Source organism: Hippopotamus amphibius, chromosome 6 (genome assembly GCF_030028045.1).
Source record: "Hippopotamus amphibius kiboko isolate mHipAmp2 chromosome 6, mHipAmp2.hap2, whole genome shotgun sequence".
NCBI lineage: Eukaryota > Metazoa > Chordata > Mammalia > Artiodactyla > Hippopotamidae > Hippopotamus > Hippopotamus amphibius.
In genome coordinates this window covers 62,895,140-62,910,557 of record NC_080191.1, presented here as the reverse complement: position 1 = coordinate 62,910,557, position 15,418 = coordinate 62,895,140, and the positions used below count along the sequence as shown (strand labels likewise).

At 40.3% G+C, this 15,418-nt stretch overlaps 1 protein-coding gene across 2 annotated transcripts in view; it reads right to left on the bottom strand.

Annotated features, from left to right (window-relative positions):
- CD109 (CD109 molecule) overlaps positions 1–15,418 on the bottom strand; it is a 126,584-nt gene that overhangs the window by 49,364 nt on the left and 61,802 nt on the right. For both annotated transcript variants that reach the window (XM_057737937.1, XM_057737938.1), the window contains 5 exons: positions 13,473–13,697; positions 12,585–12,686; positions 12,434–12,496; positions 11,145–11,321; positions 8,060–8,212 (listed from right to left, as the gene is read on the bottom strand). In XM_057737937.1, the coding sequence (XP_057593920.1) occupies positions 8,060–8,212; positions 11,145–11,321; positions 12,434–12,496; positions 12,585–12,686; positions 13,473–13,697 (720 nt within the window). The remainder of the gene's footprint in view (positions 1–8,059; positions 8,213–11,144; positions 11,322–12,433; positions 12,497–12,584; positions 12,687–13,472; positions 13,698–15,418) is intronic.

The following is a 15,418-nucleotide window of genomic DNA, read 5'->3' as shown; positions in this document are numbered from 1 at the left end:
GGAAAAGGAAACATGTAGACAGACCCCTGGCCTTCAGGCATTCACTCTTCTTCCTCTCCTCCTCCAACCCCTCAGGGCTGGTGGGTCACCACCTCAGGAGACTGCCTATTCCTGGTCTGCTTTTCCCTAAGAGCTTAAAAGTGAACCACTGGGACTTCCTAGGTGGCGCAATGGTTAAGAATCTGCCTGCCAATGCAGGGGACACAGGTTCGATCTCTGCTCCAGGAAGATCCCACATGCCGTGGAATTACTAAGCCTGTGCACCACAACTATTGGACCTGCTCTCTAGAGCCCATGAGCCACAACTATTGAGCCTATATGCTGCATCTACTGAAGCCCACGAACCTAGAGCCCATGCTCCACAACAAGAGAAGCCACCATAATGAGGAGCCCGCACTCCACAATGAAGAGTAGCCCCCACTCTCCATAAGTAGAGAATGTCCGTGTGCAGCAATGAAGACCCAATGCAGCCAATAAATAAATAAATTTATTTAAAAAAAAAGGGAATCACTGAGTGGAAGCGGGTAGCACACAGGGAGGTTCAAGGGAAGTTCTCAAGTCCCTGAAGCTCAACCCCTCCCGCTCTTTAAATTCACAAGACTTACACAGATTGGAGCCTGGTGTTCAGCTTTCCCCAACAGACATTATCAGAGTAGCTGCCAAATCAACTAGACATCCAAAGAGTATAATTTCCATAAAAGACATCCAACAAGACAACACACAACATGTGAAGCAGAATACTGAAAAGTCAGCTCAAGAATTTAAAATAAACATAGTAAATATAGATAAGGAAAAATATTAGCAATATAAAGCAAGAAAAATAAGAACCAAATGAAAATAACAGACATTAAAAATATAATAGCTGACATAAAAGTAGGCTATCCCTCCAAGTATGATAGACACGGCTGATGAATAATCAGTGAACAGAAAGAGTCAACTGAGGAACTCTCCCAAAGAAATAGAGAAAAGACAAATGAGATCAAAAACATAAAACAAAAAGCTAAGAGACATGGAGAAAAAAAGTAGAAGTGCCAATCTCTGCCAATCTCTGAAAAGGAGAAGAAATGGAGAGAAGAGGAGCTAAAGGAAGAAATAATGGATGTAAATTTCCAGAATCAAAAAATGAAGGGAGAGGCATGTGTATATGGTGGAGGAGTAAGATGTGAAGATCACCTTCCTCCCCAGAAATACATCAAGAATACATCTACATGGGGAACAGCTCCTACAGAACACCTAGCAAACTCTGGCAGGGGACCTCAGACTTCCAAAAAGGCAAGAAAATCCCCACATAAGTGGGGTAGGGCAAAAGAAAAAAAGAAAAAGAAAATAGAGAGAGACAAAGGAATCAGGACGGGACCTGCCCCTTTGGGAGGGAGCTGAGAAGGAGGAAAAGTTTCCAAACACTAGGAAGCCCCCTCACTGGTAGGGACAGAGGGTGGGGTGAGCTTCAGAGTCTCAGAGGAAAGGGCACCAACAGGTGTGTGGAGGGTAGAGTGGAGAGATTCCCGCACAGAGGATCACTGCCAACCAGCACTCACCAGCATGAGACACTTGTCTGCTCACCCACTGGAGCAGGTGAGGGATGGGTGCTAAGGCTTGGACTTCGGAGGTCAGACCCCTGGGAGAGGACTGGGATTGACTGCGTGAGGACAGCCAGGGGGCGCTGGTGCATCACAGCTAGCCCGGGGGAGGGGGGGGTGGGGGTGGGGGGTGTCCAGGGAAACAACCTGGGCCTGCTGCAGAGCCAGGAGACCTTTGTTGCTCCCTGGCCCCTGTGTTCACAGATGGCAGAGCAATGCCTATACAAGCACGAGCCATGGCTGTTACCTCAGACCCCAGAGGCCACCGTCGCTGCGACCAAGTGTCCTGTGTGCAAGGCAGGTTAATACTCACACCCTCCTGGCAGCCTTTGCAGTCCACCACTGCCAAGGTTCCTGCAATCTGGGGCCAACTTCCCCAAGAGAACACACAGCACACCTCAGGCTCACCAAACGCAGCCAATAAATAAAAATAAACAAACAAACAAACAAACAAATAAATAAACTTATTAAGAAACAGATACGTAAAAATCCTAAACAAAATACTAGCAAACAGAATCCAAAAGCACATTTAAAAGATCACACACCATGATCAAGTGGGGTTTATCCCAGGAATGCAAGGATTCTTCAACATACACAAATCAATCAATGTGATACACCATATCGAAAAATTAAATGGAAAAAACCATATGATAATCTCAATAGATGCAGAAAAAGCTCCTGAAAAAATTCAACACCCATTCATGATAAAAACTCTCCAGAAAGTGGGCATACAGGGGACCTGCCTCAACATCATAAAGGCCATATACGACAAATCCACAGCCAACATCATTGGCAATGGTGAAAAACTGGAAGCATTTCCTCTAAGATCAGGAACAAGACAGGGGTACCCACTGTCACCACTATTACTCAACATAGTTTTGGAAGTTTTAGCTATGGCAGTCAGAGAAGAAAAATAAATAAAAGGAATCCAAATTGGAAAAGAAGAAGTAAAACTTTCACTGTTTGTGGATGACATGACACAATACGTAGAAAATTCTAAAGGTGCCACCATAAAACTACTAGATCTCATCAATGAATATGGTTAAGTAGCAGGATACAAAATCAATGCACAGAAATCTCATTCCTTTACAGGAGTGCACACTAACAATGAAAAATCAGAAAGAAAAATGAAGGAAACATGCCCATTTACCATCACAACAAAAAGAATAAAATATCTAGGAATAAACCTACCTAAGCAGGCAAAAGACCTGTACTCAGAAAAGTATAAGACACTGATGAAAGAAATCAAAGATGATAGAAACAGATGGAGAGATTACCATGTTCTTGGATTGGAAGAATCAACATTGTGAAATTGACTATATTACCCAAAGCAATCTATGGATTCAATGCAATCCCTATCAAATTACCAATAGCATTTTTCACAGAACTAGAACAAAAAATTTTACAATTTGTATGGAAACACAAAAGACTCCAAATAGCCAAAGCAATCTTCAGAAAGAAAAACAGAGCTGGAGGAATCAGGCTCCCTGACTTCAGACTAAACCACAAAGCTACAGTAATCAAGACAGTATGGTACTGGCACAAAAACAGAAATATAAATCAATTCTACAGGACAGAAAGCCCAGATGTAAACCCACGCACATATGGGCACCTTATCTTTGACAAAGGAGGCAAGAATATACAACGGAGAAAAGACAGTCTCTTCAATAAGTGGTGCTGGAAAAATTGGAAAGCTACATGTAAAAGAATGAAATTAGAACACTTCCTAACACTACACACAAAAATAAAACTCAAAATTAAAGAGCTAAATGTAAGGCCAGGCACTAGAAAACTCTTAGAGGAAAACATAGGAAGAACATTTTATGACATAAATCACAGCAAGATTCTTTTTGACCCACCTCCTAGAGTAATGGAAATAGAAACAAAAATAAACAAATTGGACCTAACAAAACAAAAGCTTTTGCACAGCAAAGGAAACCATAAAAAAAATGAAAAGACAGCCCTCAGAATGGGAGAAAATATTTGCAAACGAATCAACAGACAAAGGATTAAGCTGCAAAATATACAAACAGCTCACGCAGCTCAATATGAAAAAAGCAAACAAACCAATCAAAAAGTGGGTGGAAGACCTAAATAGGCATTTCTCCAAAGAAGACATACAGATGGCCAAGAGGCACATGAAAAGCTGCTCAACGTCACTAATTATTAGGGAAATGCAAATCAAAACCACAAGGAGGTATCACCTCACACCAGTCAGAATGGCCATCATTAAAAAATCTAGAAACAATAAATGCTGGAGAGGGTGCAGAGAAAAGGGAACCCTCCTGCACTGTTCATCGGAATGTAAATTGATACAGCCACTATGGAGAACAGTATGGAGGTTCCTTAAAAAACTAAAAGTAGAACTACCACATGAGCCAGCAATCCCACTACTGGGCATATACCCTAAGAAAACCATAATTCAAAAAGATACATGTACCCCAATGTTCATTGCAGCACTATTTACAATAGCCAGGACATGGAAGCAACCTAAATGTCTATCAACAGATGAATGGATAAAGAAGATATGGCACATATATACAATGGAATATTACTCAGCCATAAAAAGGAATGAAACTGAGTTATTTGTAGTGAGGTGGAGGGACCTAGTTTCTGTCATACGAAGTGAAGTAAGTCAGAAAGAGAAAAACAAATACCATATGCTAACACATATATATGGAATCTAGAAAAATGGTACTGATGAACATAGTGATAGGGCACAAATAAAGATGCAGATGTAGAGAGCAGACTTGAGGACATGGCAGGGGGAAGGGAAGGATGGAATGTAGTGAGAGGGTAGCATTGACATATATACACTACCAAATGTAAAATAGTGGGAAACTGCTACATAGCACAGGGAAATCAGCTTGGTACTTTGTGATGAACCAGAGAGGCAGGATGGGGAGGGTGGGAGGGAGGGTCAAGAGGGAGGGGATATGGGGATATATGTATAAATATAGCTGATCCACTATGTTGTACAACAGAAACTAACACAATATTGTAAAGCAATTATACTCCAATAAGGATATATTAAAAGAAATGAAGGGAGAGTATAGATTGAAAGGGCAATTCATCATGACAAAGAACTAAAATTCTATACAACAGCACCATGACCTGCCCAGGGTTGGAGAAGGAAGTGAGGACAGGGAGAGACAAAAAGAATGCATAAATATGACAGCACACTGGGATTTCCCTGGTGGCCCAGTGGTTAAGAATCCACCTGCCAATGCAGGGAATACAGGTACCATCCCTGATCCGGGAAGATCCCACATTCCACAGAGCAACTAAGCCTGTGCACCACAAGTACTGAGCCTGAGCTCTAGAGCCCACGAGCCACAACTACTGAGCCCACACGCTGCAACTGCTGAAGCCCACACACCTAGAGCCCATGATCCACATCAAGAGAAGCCACCGCAATGAGAAGTCCATGCACTGCCAACAAAGAGTAGCCCCTGCTCACCACTAGAGGAAAGCCCACACGCAGCAGCGAAGACCTAGCATAGCCAAAAATAAATTTAAAAAATAGAAAAAAGTTCTTTTAAAAAGAGAATATGAGAGCACACTAAAATGCTTGTCTTGTCAGATGAAGATACAAATATCGATAATCTTAAGTCAATAAGATAAATATTAGCACAATTCATGAGTTAAGGGCATCTATCATGGCAATAAAAAGAGAATGTATAACTTCCAAAACCATGGAAGAATAAAAAGAAACAAAAAGGGAGTGGTCTAAATTTTAAAATATGAAATAAAAGAGCAGAAATAAGTCTTAATTAGAGCAAGGACTAATTTGTAAATGGGTTAAATAAACTACTTAAAAGATACTGACTATCAGATTATATTAAAAAAAACAAAAGCAAGCTACAGTGATCAAGACAGTATGGTACTGACACAAAAACGGAAATATAGATCAATGGAATAGAATAGAGAGCCCAGAGATAAACCCACACACATATGGGCACCTTATCTTTGATAAAGGAGGCAAGAATATACAATGGAGAAAAGACAGCCTCTTCAATAAGTGGTGCTGGGAAAATTGGACAGCTTCATGTAAAAGAATGAAATTAGAACACTTCCTAACACCATACACAAAAATAAACTCCAAATGGATTAAAGACCTATATGTAAGGCCAGACACTATAAAACTCCTAGAGGAAAACACAGGTAGAACACTCTATGACATACATCAAAGCAAGATTCTTTTTGACCCACCTCCTAGAATAATGGAAATAAAATAAAAAATAAACAAATAAGATCTATTGAAACTTAAAAGCTTTTGCACAGCAAAAGAAACCATAAACAAAACAAGAAGACAACCCTCAGAATGAGAGAAAATATTTGCCAATGAAGCAACTGACAAAGAATTAATCTCCAAAAGATACAAGCAGCTCATGCAGCTCAATATCAAAAAAGCAAATAACCCAATCCACAAATGGGCAGAGGACCTAAATAGACATTTCTCCAAAGAAGACATGCGGATGGCTAATAAACACATGAAAAGATGCTCAACATCACTAATCATTAGAGAAATGCAAGTCAAGGCCACAATAAGTATCACCTCCCACCAGTCAGAATGGCCATCATTAAAAAATCTAGAAACAATAAATGTTGGAGACGGTGTGGAAAAAAGGGAACCCTCCTGCACTGTTGGTGGGAATGTAAGTTGGTACAGCCACTATGGAAAACAGTATGGAGGTTCCTTAAAAAACTAAAAATGGAACTACCATAAGACCCAGTAATCCCACTCCTGGGCATATACCCTAAGAAAACGATAATCCACAAAGAAACATGTACCATAATGTTCATTGCAGCACTATTTACAATAGCCAGGACATGGAAGCAACCTAAATGCCCATCAACAGATGAATGGATAAAGATGTGGCACATATATACAGTGGAATATTACTCAGCCATAAAAAGGAATGAAATTGAGCTATACGTAATGAGGTAGATAGACCTAGAGATTGTCATACAGAGTGAAGTAAGCCAGAAAGAGAAAAAAAAAATACTGTATGCTAACTCATATATATGGAATCTAAAAAAATGGTACTGATGAACCCAGTGACAGGTTAAGAATAGAGATGCAGATGCAGAGAATGGACTGGAGGACATGGGGTTGGGGGGATGGTGGCGGTGAAGGGGAAGCTGGGACAAAGTGAGAGAGTAGCTCTGACATACATACACTACCAAATGTAAAATAGCTAGTGGGAGGCTGCTGCATAACACAGGGAGATCAACTCAATGCTTGGTGATGACTTAAGAGGGGTGGGATAGGGAGGGTGGGAGGGAGGGGATATGGGGATATATGTACAAATACAGCTGATTCACTTTCTTATACAGCAAAAACTGGCACAACAGTGTAAAGCAATTATATTCCAATAAAGAACTTTTAAAAAAAGCGAAATATAGTAATATGCTATCTACAAGATACACTTCAAACAGAAACTTACAAAAGGTTGAAAATAAAAAGATGGAAAAATATACCAGTCAAGTGTGAATCAAAAGAAAGCTGGGACAGCAATCTTAATATCTGACAAAATTTAATGTAAATGTACAGCAAGATACAGAGACAAACACAGCAAGAGCATGTGTATGTGTGTGTGTATTTGTGTATGTACACATATATATGGAAGAAAAAATGAAATAATATATTTATTAAGATATTTAGCAAGCTGTAAAATGAAAGATACTATATTCAGTTAAATCAAATGTAAAATGCTATAGACTTTTCAGAATTGGTTTTAAAGGCCTTTTTTTAAAAAGGGAATGAGAAAAATTTACTAGATAGACTGAAGAAAACTGTACAATTTTTCTCAAATGGACTGATTTTACAACAAGATGACCAAATTAGCCTATACATATAAATCTTTCTTCCTGACATGTTGTTAATCACTGTAGTTAATCAATCAATGGACGTAGGTTATACAGTCTAGATTTCCACTGACAAGAATACGTAAAGCACTTACAAATAAAAATGAAATGACTAATGAATAGGGGATTATATAACTAGACACGTATATTTCTTGGTTTGTAAGTTTTCTGCAGGTTAACATGATTTCATTCCCTCAATATACTGCAAATTCCTGATTCAATGGGGACTGTAATTATTCATAACCATTATGTACAAACAAAATAAAAAGTACTTCACAATTACCTAAAGCTCTCTCCAATGTCATTCAGAATTGTGCAAGCACATTTCCTTGTGCTTTCTCAAGAGGCTTCAGTTAAAATACAGTGGGGAAATCACGGAAAACTCTAGGTGGCATTTCTCACATAAGACAGCAAAGACCCTTGACCACAACAGCCTCTTTCCAACATAACAACTGCAATGCACATCTTTTTCATTCAGAAGCTTTACTGATTATTGACTTATACTTGAAAAGGAACTAATGAAATTTCCTTTAGATACTTGAAGTAACACAATAACGTTTCTTTTTTTCTCTTTAATGTATGTTATAATGAAAAAGTGGCTAACTCACATTTTCCATTGTAATATCGTTTGAGACATTCATCAGATTCACACTTTTGTCAACAGCTACAATCCCAACTATTGAATCTGGCTGTGTCACAGATATCCTAAGAGAGACTTTCTCAGATGGTTCAGCACTGGCTTTACTCCAAAATAACTGTATCTAAGAAAGGGAGAAAACAGGATTGATATGTTACACTTTTTTAAAGCATTTTTTAACATCTTACCAATAGAGCAGATCAGTGACAAAATCTACCAAAGATTCTTCATTTGCCTTGGCTCGGGGACCATTCTAAAACCACACAGCAGCCTTTTCCAGGGAAAGGAGTAAAAAGAAACTTCACTCCCACAGTGTTCACAAGTCACAGAACCTCTCCCTGTGGCATAAATCAGAGTTTTCCTTCACTTCTCTACCTTTCTTGTTCCCTTTCTCCATCTCCCACCCCACAGCTGCCAGCCCGTGCTAAAGAGAAGACAGTGTCTGGCATACCTGGGGAGGGCCAGTAACCAGGAGTGGGGACAGGAAAGAGGAGAGAAGCTGCCGGTGCCTGCACATTGGCCACCTGGACTCAGAAGTGAGTGCATGCAAGTAAGAGCCCCAGGGACTCACAGAATCGTCTGGGCTGGGCAACGGTGTCTTTCCCCAGGACCAGGCCATCAGACCAAACACCAGTCAGGCCCCATGATCTGTGTCTCCACGGCTGCCTGAACTTCCTCTGTCATTACACTCAGCAAAGCGTGGTCCTACTGGTACTTCTTAAATAGCATCAATCCTCTCATCACTGCTGCACCGAATGGCTTTGTCCTAAGGCCTCTTCCTACTAGGAATGTTCATCTTGTCCAGCTCTATCTCAATAATCCTTTGCCCCAGTGACTGTACCACCTCATCAAGATGGCCTTAATGTTCCCCTCAGCTTGCCTGAACTTTACAAACAGGCTTCTTCAAGACATTAAGCACCCAATTTCCCTTTTCTTAGAAAATTCGCAATTGTAAATGTTTTCTCTGCCCCTTTGAGATGTAAATCTTCGCCCAGCTTCCTGAAAGTTTTCCCAGCAGGAATGTCTTTTTCAAAGCCCTGGGAGCCATCCTTTTGAAGTATAATCATCAAGAAAGAGCCCTGACTGATCTCCTAGCCCCTATGGTGAATAGGAGCCTAACTTATAAACTCCAGTTAGCAAACACAGATGGCCTAATCACACTGACCAAGCCCTCCACCATTTTCCCCAGTACCTTTCCATTAACTCACCCCAGTGCTTAAAAAACCCTCCTGCCTTTTGTTTCAGTGCAGTTGAGTTCAGTCTCTCTCTCCTGTGTTGCAATAGTCTTAAATAAAGTCTTCCTTGCCTGTTTAACTTGTCCAGGGCAATCTTTCTTTCACAAGCCTCTTGAGCCATTGTATCTAGTTTACTCTTCTCCACTTACCCCTTAAACAAGGGGAAGGGGAACATCATATGCAAACTTTGCACTTCTGACTCTTTACTCTGCACCTCAGTGATCCCATGGCTCCAACCTGCACTTCTGGGTGGGTGATTTCTAAAAAACTATATCTCTTGCGCCTTCCACATTTCATTCATTTATTCCACAGTCACTACTGAACATCCACAAAGATTTATTCACTTGTCCTGTGTTTAAACATATTTTATTTCCAAATATGTAGTTTCTTTCGAAGTAAATGTGGTAAACATTATCATATAAAAATTGAAGAATTATCTCTGTAAACACAAATGAAACTAGTTTCTTATCTCTCATACCCAAGAAATTTCTTGGAAGTATGTTATTCACACAGTCTGCTTCCTCAAAGCCTTTTACACAGCACCTGCTCTCACTGTCAGAGATGTGTGCCTTCACATTTAAGCCTTACTCCTACTTTAAAATTCACCTTTCTCAGGGGATTAATGGAGTCATGACAAGTCAAAAACTGTGCTCTGAAACTGACAGAATACAGCATTGTCTTTTAAAAAATTCCTTTCATCACACAGAAAATAGAAGTTTGTATTATATTTTGACAAAGTTAGAGTTAACAGTTCTCAATAAAAAAGGCATGGATGACAACCTCTACTTCTCAAAATTTTAACAAATTAAGGAGGGAAATGCTACCAGAAGAACTGTTCTCTGCAAATCAGTAGTTTAAAATAATGATTATTTTGCTTCAGAGGTCCTGAAACTGCAGCAGCCTTTAGTGAGAACAATGGATCATTTTAATATGCATGAGATAATTGAACTCCACCTGTCAATCTTGCAATCCAGTTACTTCTCAGAACTGGGGCCCAGGGGTGTTTCCTGCACAAGCTATACACCTTACGTCATAAAAATCACTGCTGTGTTTTGAGGCCAAACTCCACAGAGATCTCCATATGCAAAGCAGCCAAGCTCATTGTAAATCTGTCCTGGGTTAGCTTCCAGGCTGATAAAATGGATAAACCAAAGCCCAGCACTGCTTCCACACATCACTGCAGATGCCTCACTCCCTCCTACACCTCTCACTTCACTCCCACACCATATCAACACCACACAAATTCTATATGGCCACTGGAATTCTGTGCCAAAGCGATATTGACTCCACCATTTGGGAAATCCTAAAAGACCTTCACGGATTTGAATTAGTCTTAAAGCCAAGAATCATAACTTACAGAGAAGACCCACAGTGTCCAATAATTCCATATGTGAAAACAGATACATAGTAATCAAATATGAAGAGGTTTATCCATAGTTCTAGAAATGAATATAAATTTCTAACCAATTTTGTTTAATGATACTTTTCTAAAGAAATATCACATTTCTCAGACTTTACTCATATGAAGTTTTCTTTTAAACATCATTACCTTCCACGAGCCACAATTACTGAGCCCATGTGCCACAACTACTAAAGCCGGTGCGTGCCTAGAGCCCATGGTCCGCAACAAGAGACGCTACCACAATGAGAAACTTGAGCACCACAACAAAGAGTAGCCCCCACTCACCACAGCTAGAGGAAGCCCGCATGCAGTAATGAAGACCCAAGGCAGCCAAAAATAAATAAATAAATAAATTTATAAATGAGTAAGTAAATAATAAAAAACAAAAAACAAATAAACATCATTACCTTAAATCTCACCTTATTTTTAAAAACAAGCTGAACAGGAATTTTTAGAACATCATTTATAATTTCCCCATCATCTTCAATATAATACACAATAATACAGGCTTTTGGAGCCCAGGAATTTTCTGGTGTTAAGGAAAAGGCTGTTGAATTGTGCTTGCCTACAGCCACCAACTGTCCCCTGGACACTACCTGAAAAAAAGAGGACAGGAGTTTCATTTTACGCTAAAGCTAGTGAGAATCTCAATGGCAGCTATGTTTAAGATAATTTTAAGCATACACACAAATTCTTGACTTAAACCAGCTTCAAATCCTTTTGGAACACACACACACAAAAATAAACCTCCCTGACCAACACGGTGGGATAATTAGAAATTAGAAAAGGATAAGATAAAGCCACCATAACTGTGGCCACAGCAGCTTGACGGTCAAGAATCTATTTCTGAGTGGAAGGAATGCAGAGCACCACTGAGCGCTGGATGAGCAAACGTACAAGCCTATGGGGGGTGATTTTTATTTGTTTTTGTTTTTCTTATGTTTTATAATATTCTATAATGAACATATGTGGCTTATCTTATAGAAATGTAATTTTTAAACATAATGCAAGATTTCATTATTCATCTTAAATTGGAAATGCAACTAAAGGTGAAGAAAGAAAAAAGATAGTTTGATTTCAATGCAAAAAGACAGCTTAGAGAGGTGTGAGGCTGATTTGCAGCAACATGGATGGACCCAGTATGATAATATACTAAGTGAAGTAAGTCAGAAAGAGAAAGACAAATACCATATGATATCACTTATATGTGGAATCTAAAATATGACACAAATGAACATATCTACAAAACAGAAACAGACTCACAGACAGAGAGCAGACTTGTGATTGCCAGTGGGGAGGGAGGGTAGAGGAGGGATAGATTGGGAGTTTGGGATTAGCAGATGCAAACTATATATATATATATATATATATATATATATATATAGAATGGATAAACAACAATGTCCTACTGTAGAGCAAAGGGAACTATATTCAATATCTTATAAGAATCCTTTGTGGGAAAGGAAAAAAATGTGAAGTTTCACAAAGTAAATTTATACACAACTTAGACACAGAAAACTCTGTAAGAACATGTATAAATATTACCTATGGTGCATGTATAACATATAATACACTGAAATATAATAGGGTGTTTTTTTAAGTGTGAGCCTGAGTTTTAAAAATCAGTAAGTTCAGTTTAAACATAAGGTAGACACTATTTCAGACGGTTCTACAATAAATCATACATTTAGATTCTGTAAGAGATTACCATATAGCTTAACTCCTTCAACTGCTTATTGCCACTAACCACCAACTCAAAAGGTGATCCCACCTAGAAAAAAATATTTCAATTAATATATACATGTCAGTGGCCAGACAGTCCAATTATACTATAATTAGCAAGTGATGGGAAGCATTACCTTTATATTTTCATCTCTTGTTTTTAGCTGGATGTATGTTTTACTAGGAGACTTAAACATATCATGAACTGCCATGCTACTCACACTATCAAGAAAAGAGGCCTATAACAAAAGAAAAGGGAGCCATAAATTTTCATCTTTAGAAACACCTTGATAAATGATGTTACCTGCTGGACAATCACTGAAAGGCAGATTCACTTTTTTTTCACGCAGGAAACAATACATTCCCCAGACATTCGATCTTCATCATTTTGCAGCTCATACTATAGAGAAAGTGACAGCTGTAAACATGTAAGATGGTCTCCATCATCATAATCCAAGAGGAAAAAAGCACAGTCCTAACTTATTTCCAAAACAAAGGTGTGTTATCAGGAAACACTGTGAGAAGACAGAAGGAAATGGAAAAGGAATCCTTTCCTCTCCCCGCAGCACAGAACTCAACTATACGCAAGAAATCCTATCAGCTCACTCAGTCTACCACCGGTGAGAGAAAAACTCAGAGGCCACACTGTGGCGGGGCTGAGTGACCAAGAGAAAGGGAGCAAGAACGGCTGGGAAGCCTCAGTCCAGCAAAGGAGTGTAAATGTAAAAAATATACAATTTCCGATGACTGAAAATCACCTGGACTGGGAGTTTGGGTGGCTTCTCCATCACATCTTCAGATCGCTATCTTACTGGGCTCTTCAAAATGAATTTACAAGGCAGCATTCAATCTAATTCTCTGCTACTGTCATTAAATCACTTTTTAACCATTTCCTCCATTTTTTAAATAAAAATATGTGTCCGCTTCCTGTGCACCAAAGTGACCTCCCAACAGGTTGAGCGTCTACCACAAGATTACAATGTTAACGTTGGTGCAATAACATAATGACAGGAAAGAGATGGCACCTTCATTCGTAGCTCACTGCAATCGTCCAGGATTGGGAATTCGATCTTGAAGATTCCGTTTGGGGGGACAGTGTGATTTAGGATCTGGACAGCCCCAGGTTCCTGATTGCCACCGTCCCATCTGCTCCAGTAGCTGGTATGGTTTCTCTGTGTCACCGTTATGACTACATTATTTCTTCTTTCTTCAGGAGTCAGTGGATTACCATCAGAACGGGTTACCTTCACCTAAAATCATCCAAAGAAGACATTTTGAAATCAGGTGAACAAGAGAAGCAAACAATTTAAGTTTAGTTGAATCCAGTTTCCATCCGTGCTGTTCCCATGAAACTGAACTCTCAAAACTCATTGGCAGCCCCCTAACTTCCAGGTTCGGTGGTCTCTCTAGGCGGCCTCCCCTCCCCTCTTGCTATTACAGCTTCTCTGGCCTCCCACGACTCCACGATAACCTCCTTCACTTCATACCCTGCTTTCTACATCCTCTCAGTGTCCTTTTTGGTTCCCCTTCCCTCTCCCTAAATGTGGGAATTTGTCCAAGCCTCATTATCATTTACGCTCAAAGGTCTCGGCACTCCTGCTGCCATTCTCACCTGGCTCTGGGGCACATACTCAACACTTCCAATGCCCTGCAGGAAAGTTCGACTTGTACATCCCTGTCATCTCAAATTCAATACATCCAAAACTGAGAAACCATCTTGCCTTTGCTATTTTTGCTAATACCACAATTCTGCCAGACTTAACATCTCTGAATTTCCCCTCCTTCTTCCCACCTTCCAAATCCGATGCACACCAAGCCTTACATCTCTTACGTGGTCTCCACCCACATCCACCACCATGAGGCTCCTCCTGGCCTCCTGCCTGGGCTGCTGCTCCTCCCACACACAGACCCCACCAGTCTCCCTGGAACACTGCTTCTGCCACGCCCCTCCCACATTCATAAGGCGCCAAGCTCTTCACTGCCTAGAGCACGTGAGACACGAAGGAGCCTCTGCAATCCCCACGCTTCGCCTCCTGTTTACTCTCTGACCACTCCCGGACATGAGCTCTCTGCTGCCACTGCCCTGGTCCAGTCACTGTCACCTGAATGCACCCTGACTTGCTGACCAAAGCTCTCGCCTTGTGTGTTTCAGCTCACCCTGCTCCCTACCTCCCACCCACACACCCAAACACTGAAAGTGCTGCCGACCTTGTAACAAATAGCCTAAATCTTCCGATTCCATAAAGCATTCCTGAATGACACCCATCCCTATCCCACAGACAGCTCTTCCTCCCTGAACTCTCTTTGTTTGCCTCTATTCATTCGGAAATTACCATCTGCAGATTGCTGGGTTTTTATTTTTTTTAACTACCTTTTCAAACTGTCTAAATTATATGATTATTAAAATCAGGAGCTATCTAAAGCTTTTTTTTCTCACTAGATCACCGGTTTATTGTAAAAAGATATTGAGCAAGATGGAAGAGACGCTTACAGTAAGGTACCAGGAAAGGGCCCTCTCTGAGTGCATCCCTGCCCCCAAATCTCCACATAGTCACCAACTTGGAAACTCTACAACTTCTCTTGATCATTTCAACAAGAAGTGACCCTCCTTTCTGTAAACCAAGGGCCAGAAAACTATGGCAGGCAGGGAGGCCAAATCCAGTCTCTTTGGAAATAAGTTATTGGAACGTGGCCACCCTCACTTGGTTACCAAGCGGCTGTGGCTGCTTCCATGTTACAGTGTTAGAGTCCCATAGTTGTGACTGAGACCATATGGCCTGCAAAGCCAGAAATGTTTACTATCTAGCCCTGTGCAGAAAAAGTTTGCCAACACCTGTTTTAAATCCCTGCAGAAAATGTGTTCATGACACTGATTTATCCTGCCTTGAATTGCAGCTCTGTGTGTATTTTCTTGTCACCATCACAAACACTGTGAATCCAGGGCAGGGACTGGGTCCTTCTTAGGTCTATA